Source organism: Lathyrus oleraceus, chromosome 3, assembly GCF_024323335.1.
Source record: "Lathyrus oleraceus cultivar Zhongwan6 chromosome 3, CAAS_Psat_ZW6_1.0, whole genome shotgun sequence".
In the NCBI taxonomy this organism is placed as follows: Eukaryota; Viridiplantae; Streptophyta; class Magnoliopsida; order Fabales; family Fabaceae; genus Lathyrus; species Lathyrus oleraceus.
In genome coordinates this window covers 520,399,362-520,407,335 of record NC_066581.1, presented here as the reverse complement: position 1 = coordinate 520,407,335, position 7,974 = coordinate 520,399,362, and the positions used below count along the sequence as shown (strand labels likewise).

At 35.8% G+C, this 7,974-nt stretch overlaps 1 protein-coding gene across 1 annotated transcript; it reads right to left on the bottom strand.

Moving 5' to 3' along the window:
- LOC127128610 (chaperone protein ClpB3, chloroplastic) lies at positions 1–6,099 on the bottom strand. The gene is made up of 10 exons (XM_051057976.1): positions 5,735–6,099; positions 4,785–5,003; positions 4,123–4,360; positions 3,570–3,765; positions 3,354–3,408; positions 2,928–3,078; positions 2,223–2,531; positions 1,712–1,977; positions 604–1,530; positions 1–464 (listed from the first exon to the last, which is right to left on the bottom strand). The coding sequence occupies exons 1-10, from the start codon at positions 5,954–5,956 to the stop codon at positions 135–137; spliced, it is 2,913 nt and encodes a 970-aa protein (XP_050913933.1). The 5' UTR covers positions 5,957–6,099; the 3' UTR covers positions 1–134.
- Positions 6,100–7,974: the final 1,875 nt, after the last annotated feature.

The window sequence follows — 7,974 nt, the reverse complement described above, 5'->3', positions numbered from 1 at the left end:
TTTAGAGTGACAACGGTGATATTTGTCATTTATGATATTCGTGTTTGTACTGCAAATTCATAGATAGAAAACATTATCACATTTTAAATGTAACTTTACATGCTGATGAATAAGGAGCAGCAGCTAGAATTCATTCAGGAAGTTTGTTGAGCGTGTTCCATGCTTTCTTGTGGTGAAGATTGTGACTCAGCTTCAATCCTCCTAAAAACTAGCTTTTGCTGTGGAAGTTGATTGTTGGAAAATGGAGAGAGTTCCGTGTCTACTAAAATTGTGTCCTCATCCTTAAACTCTCCTCTCAAAATACCCTTTGCAAGTTCATTCTCCACATTTTGCTGAATCACTCTCTTGACTGGTCTAGCTCCATAGCTAGGATCATACCCCAAGCTTCCAAGAAGTTGGATGGCAGCATCTGTCACACGGATTTTCATCTTCCGGTCTGCTATTCTCGTCTGCACACGTTCCAACTGTAATAAACCACAAAAAAAGGAGATAAGTTAGAGATGTTAACCACGCCATGTAACAATATCCTGCTAATTTTGCAAGGCTCGATTTAATCGCCACTGCATAATTTGGACAAAGAGGGGGTGGGTTCAGTGAAATCACCTGTATCCTGACAATGCTATTTATTTGATCACGGTCGAGAGGCTGGAATACAATATATTCATCAACTCTATTCATGAACTCGGGGCGAAAGATAGATCTTGCAGTGTCCATTACCCGCTGCTTTATGGTTTCATAAGCCAACTCTTTAGGTGCAGTGTCGTCATCTGTGTTGAGAATGTACTGCGATCCTACATTTGAGGTCATAATGATGACAGTGTTGGTAAAACTCACTGTTCGACCTTGTGAGTCGGTTACTCTTCCATCATCCAAAATTTGAAGGAATACATTGAAGACATCCGAGTGTGCCTTCTCAATCTCGTCAAATAAAATAACAGCGTAAGGTCTACGGCGAACTGTCTCGGTAAGCTGCCCTCCTTCTTCGTACCCAACATATCCAGGTGGTGCTCCAATCAATCTTGAAACTGCATGCTTTTCCATGTATTCACTCATATCAATTCTTACAAGTGCTTCTTCTGTATTAAACATGTAGGAGGCTAGTGTCTTAGCCAACTCGGTCTTTCCTACACCCGTAGGTCCCATAAACATGAAACTAGCAATCGGACGGTGAGGGTCTGAAAGACCTGCTCTTGAACGTTGGATAGCCTCAGCTACTGCCTTCACAGCAGGATCTTGACCTACAACACGTTTATGAAGCACTTCCTCTAAATACAACAACTTCTCCTTCTCCGATTGTTGAAGTTTTGAAACAGGAATGCCGGTCCACTTGCTTACAATTTCAGAAATATCATTTCCTGTAACTTCCTCTCTCAGCATAGACTTCCCGGAGTTCATATATTCATCTAACTCCTTCTCTGCACTCTCAAGTTGTTGTTGTAAGGAATTTAGGCTACCGTATTTCAATTCAGCCGCACGGTTTAGATCATACTCCCGCTCAGCCTGTTGGATCTCAAGATTCACCCTGTCTATCTGATGCATAATAAATACAGAACAAATTAGCATTTGGTGTTGATCTTCCACAATTAAATATCAATACTAATTATCAACTCAACCCAAACACTCACTAGTTTTTTTTTTTCACATGGGGAAAATAATACAAAAGGACATATTTGAGAACCTTCAACATTAACAGAAATATATGATGACACACCTCTTCTTTGATTGATTGAATCCGAGTCATTACAGACTTTTCATGCTCCCATTGTTCAGTCAGCTCAGCTTGTTTATCTTTTAAGAGAGAGAGCTCTGCCTCAAGGCGATTTAGCCTATCTTTGGAAGCCTTGTCTGTATCATTCATGAGAGAGAGTCTCTCCATCTCTAGTTTCAGGACCGACCGATTAATTTCATCAAGTACAGTAGGTTTTGAAGTGATTTCCATTTTCAGTTTGGCAGCTGCCTCATCAACCAAATCAATAGCTGTAGTTTGGAAGAAGTTAGCAGTTAGCAGTCAGTGCTCTATGAACATCATCGATTGCAATCCAGATAAATATTTTAAGCAATATTCTTGGAAGTGGACATAACGAGATATAATTCAGAACTACATTTAGGTAAGACTTTAAAACCAATCATTCCGAACAGAGTAAACTCTGGTCATATGTTAGTTTCTAGCAGTAACCATGAGCTATAGATTTAAAGATTATTACAATAAACTCAATAATTACCTTTGTCAGGCAAAAATCTCCCACTGATATATCGATCTGAGAGAATTGCAGCTTCCACAAGTGCACCGTCAGAAATCCGGACTCCATGATGTAGCTCATACCTTTCCCTTAGCCCCCTTAGTATTGAAACCGTGTCTTCAACAGTAGGTTGATCAACATATACTTGCTGGAAACGACGTTCTAATGCTGGGTCCTTCTCGATATACTTCCGATACTCATCAAGTGTTGTTGCACCAATACATCGCAGCTCCCCTCTACCAAGCATAGGTTTTAAGAGGTTACCAGCATCCATGGCACCATTTGTAGCACCTGACTCGCGGAAAATTGAAATTACAATCAAATTCAAAATCCACATGTTAATTTTTAAATTCCATTTGGCATCAGCTACTACATATAGAAGTTTTATTTTAAGAGGCTAATAGGTATTTAATTAAAGTGTGTCATCTATGATCAGAATCGTTGTTGATAAAGAGTTTGTTGTAAATATTGTATATCTGTATTCGGCCCATTAAGTTAGAATAGTCTATTTAAATGAATTAGTGTTTGCATCCTACTTACAACTACTTCAAAATGTATCAGAAATATTTTCTACAGTTTGTTTTTGGTATAAAACTAAATTGCATCAAGTATTAGGTAACGATTCGTGAAGATCTTAGAATCCCCAAAAGTCAGCCATTTGAAAGAAAAAGCTTTGAAGCTTATTACCTGCTCCAACGACTGTATGAATCTCATCAATGAAAAGGATAGTTTGACCATCAGATTCTGTTACTTCTTTAAGAACAGCTTTCAGCCTATCTTCAAATTCTCCACGGTATTTTGCTCCAGCAATAAGTGCACCCATATCAAGGGATATAAGCTGAAGAGAGACCAGTGCATAAGATCATTTTACAACTCTAAACCGATATACAAACTTTGGGAGGAGTATAAGATAAGAAAATATTATTTGTTCCTTTAAAAAATGAAATTAAAACCAGACTGGCAGAGGATATATAGTAAGGATCATTACAGTGAAATTGAAAATGGGATAGAAACTTAAAAGCCAGTTAGTTTTATTGTATGGTTCACTTTGCCCATTCTCAACCCAGGCCAGTTCTATCAACAACAGCCTAAGCATTTTGATAAAGCACATACCCTACGGTTCATCAAAGCTTGAGGAACATCTCCTTGCACGATTCTCTGAGCAAGTCTGTGTCAATGACAGAAATAGGTCAATAAGCATAACATAGTAAGGATTACAAACACAAGCATCAAAATTATGGTGCAAAGAAGAAAATAATTATGGTGCTCAATAGAAGGGAAAATAATCCAATCTCAGGCAACAATTAGGAGGAAGAACTAAGGAGATACCCTTCAGAAATTGCAGTCTTTCCAACACCAGGCTCACCAATCAGCACAGGATTGTTCTTTGTTCTCCTAGAGAGAATTTGGATGCACCTGCGTATTTCATCATCTCTTCCTATAACTGGATCAAGCTTTCCTGCTTTTGCCATTGCTGTTAGGTCTTTTCCATATTTTTCCAATGCTTCATACTTTCCTTCAGGATCTATAGCGAACATAAAGTAAAGTTTGATCAATAAGAAATGCAGACAATCATATACATAAAGTTTGATCAATAAGAAATGCAGACAATCATATACATAAAGTTTGATCAATAAGAAATGCAGACAATCATATACAATGCGTAGCTCCTAAAAGCTTGTAGGGAAGAAGTTCAAGGGTAACAAGAATCCAATGCTTCACAATTTTCCCAAAGATATGGAAGTCTTCAATAGGACAAAGTTAACAACTCAAACAAACCTTTTCGCCAAACAGAAGTAATAGCACAAGGAAAATGAACAGCACAAAGACATAATCATGTAATAAATAAAAATAGAATGAGACAAATGGAAAATGTCATTACCTTGATCAATTACTGACTGGTGTCCTCGAATGGACTCGACTGCAGATTTTAGAACCTGCTTAGATATTTGAAAATCTTTAAAGAGTTGCTTCCCAAATCGTTGATCCTGGATAAAACCCAGAACCAAGTGTTCAACTGAAACAAATGAATCCCCATAATCTTTCTTGAAGTCCCTGGCTCTCTGAACCAATGCCTCCAAATCGCGCCCCAGCATTGAACCAGCTGATTCCCCTACAATCTAAACATAATTGAAAATGGGTTAATCAACTGAGCTTTTGAGGTACACAATAAAGAACCCCAAAACAAATATCTAGGGCCTATTTAAGTTGACTTATTTGAACTTATCTATTGGCGTAAGCACTTGTGAGACTGTTTGAGAGAGCTTATGAAAACAACTTATAATACATACAAAAATTGTTTTAAGCTTATTTCCATAAACTCCTCAGGATAGCTTATACAAAACAATTAGACCTTATTTTATCTTTTGTTATTGAAATAGCTTATACATATACACTTATATGATATGAGCCTATTCCATAAATGCTTAATTAAGCTATTTAGCTTAATAAAGTAGTAGTGAGGCTTGACTGAATCAATCAACAAAATAAAAAACTGCAAGTGCTCATATTGCAATTAAAGCTTGTTCAAACTTAATAGAATACCTTGGGTTGTCGCTGAATGTACTTGTCAGTAGCTTCGAGAAGCTGAGTATTATCCACTCCAACCTTGGAAAAGATCCTGCGAGCAAGTCCATTCTTCTGCTCCAACAAAGCCTTCATCAGGTGCTCTGTCTCCACAATCTGATGCTTGTTCTCTTTAGCCACCTCCGGCGACGAAACTATCGCCTGCCAAGCCATCTCTGTGAACTCTTGCTGTGTAATCTGCCATTGCATCAAAACCCCAGTTCCCAACATGAACCGCTATACCTCACAAGCTATAATAACACATAACAAACAAGACATAAATTTACCAATATCCAGTTTTGCAAATAAATAGTACCTAATCACTTTTCATTATTCAATCAAATTGTTTTCTTTCATCACTTCTCTCTCAACTTCCTCTCCTCTATACAATGTTTTGTAACAGATAAAATCTCTATCAACATACAATGAACTTAACACCACATTCTAACTCAAAGCAATGAGTGTAATGATGCTAAGAGCATCACCAATGGTAGTATCATAGCAACATGAACCCATATCTTTTTTTTTCTCATCGCTTAACCATCATTTCTAAATCAGCAAATACTCAATTAGATCCTGAAAATGCAGAACTATATCAACATAACATAATCTCTCACACTACAAAAAAATTATAACATTTTTGCAAATTGCACAATATTAATCATGTTCGTCCCTCTACTAGATCTGATATCAGATGTATCCCTAAAATGCATCTCAATATCACCAACTTAATGTCATTATAGTTCCTAGAAACAATTTCTTACTTCATCAATCACATCATACACTTGAATTTCAAACAATTTAACCTTATACACTAAAAACCTTCAATTACAAGCATGCTGATTAAAATATGTATATAAAGAAATTGAAGCAGAAGTGTTAATTATGATGATGATGATTGATGATTGTTACTGTGATGAGAGAGTTACCCTTCCATTTCCAGTTGAAGCTTCACAGCGAACAGAGAAACGCGAAGACTTCGTTTGAGTTCTGCAAAATCCACTTCCAAAGGAGTGTCTTTGATTGAGGGAAATTGGTTTGGCAGAGAAAGAGAGGGGAAAATGGCGACGGTGAGAAAAGCACCGAGCATGGTTTCTGTGACATGGAATTGGAACTGCGTGAGGAAGAGAAAACGACGTCGTAGAAGCCATTACCGAAATCGAAGAAAGAGAGAGAGAGAGAGAGTGATGATACTGATTTAGTAGAAAGAAAGTGTTAGACAAGAAAAGAATAAGAGAAATAAGAGAAAGTGTAAAGAATAGTTTATTTATTGATTATTGAATTATGATACTCAATGGAATATGCAAAGTAATTTAAAGGATTAATAAAACCATTATATTATACGAAAAATAGCCGTAGCTGTTAATTATTAAAAATTGATAATTTAAAAATAGAAAAAATAGGAAGAGTGTGTGTGGAAGATTCTGACAAGTTCGTGAAGAATGGCGATGCTGCTAGAGTAAAAGCCGAATGCGCCGTATGCAGATTTCGCCACGTGGGCTATTTTTAATGGGATTTGTATGTCATCAGATAGCTGATGTTTCTTTTTTAGGTTTTTTTATAAATAAATTCAGATAAAAATAATATATTACGATTTTAGCTAAATTATTTTTTTTAAAAAGTATTTCATTTAATTTATTATTATATTTAGTATTTTTAAAATATGGTTTTTATTAATATATTTTAAGATTGAATATGTTTAAAGTCTCCTTAAATATTTTATAATTTGATTTTAATTCCTTCTCGATCTTATAAATTTTTCATCCACAATTTTGATATTTCTCATTAATATTTGTTAATAGAAACTGTCGTAATATATCGTGTGAGATATTTATGGTGATTGATTATATAAATAGCAGTGACAACGTGATAAAGATATTGACGTGGCAATGTCACGTCAATATTATATTCTACTAAATGAAAAACATGTTAAATTGAAGGGGTACCTATCTTAATTAATCAACTAAAGCTAGTATATGCCACAATATATGTATATTTAGATTAATTAAATAATTAATTAGGTGTCTCTGTTGATGTCATTGTAAATTTGTGGTGGACAACTGAATTTTAGACGGTGGTGCGACAAATTTGTTTCGTTTTTGTTTCGTATTTGACATATATAGAGCAAAAGAATAAGGGAGTTGTTTTCTTTTTAGTTTTGATCTTGGACACTGTTAGGCTGAGATGAATCTACATTTGTGTTGGTGTTATCACATCTTACTAACGCAGAAGTTAATTGAGAGAAAGATAAAGAGAATATTGAAGTGGAATGGCAGAAAGAAGAGAGTGATGTATATTGAATGAGAAGAGATGATTGTTATTGAAGAAAGATAATTACAAAGTTATACAAGTAGTTATTATATATATATACATGTAGTAACTAACTAACTAACCAAACTTGAATTAATACACAACATGTTCCCTTAATTCAAACTTTCACCAAATGATACACATCAGAAGCTGCTTCAGACTCTAGTCGTTATTCAGAAGCTGCTTCAGACTCCAGAGATTCAGAAGTAGTTCCTACCTCTGACTCCTTCAGAAGCTGATGGTTCATAAGCTAACAAAGCTTCAGAGTCAGGTTGTTTCATCCTCTGACTCCTTCAGAGGCTGCCGCTTCAGAGCCTAGGTTGTTCCAGCCTCTGATACCTTAAGAGGTTGATGATTTAGAAGCCATCAAAGCTTCAGAGGCTAGTGATCCAGAAGTCATTCCAACCTATGAATTAAATGCCACCATTCTCATGTCTATCTTTAGCTTAGAAAATTATTCTCCTTTTATAGCCTTAGTCAATATATTAGCAATCTAGTCCTTGGTAGGACAATATCTCATTGTCAACCTTCCTTTGTTCACTTGCTCCCTTATGTATCTTCCATGAGAGACATCACTCTTTGCTAAGTTTATTGAAAATTTATTGTGAAGAAGGAGCTTGATTGGTACTTGAATGTTCACACAAAGTTCAGTCAATACAACTTCAATCCAAGCAACTGAACAACTAGCAAAATATGCCTCATAGCTAGACAAAACCACAACATGTTGCTTCTTAGAGATCCAAGATATTTAAGCTCCTTGAAACTTAAATACATAACATGTGGTACTCCTCATATCCACATAACATGTGAATCAGAAAATCTTATCATCTATTGAGTGAAACATATAAATTGCTTGAGT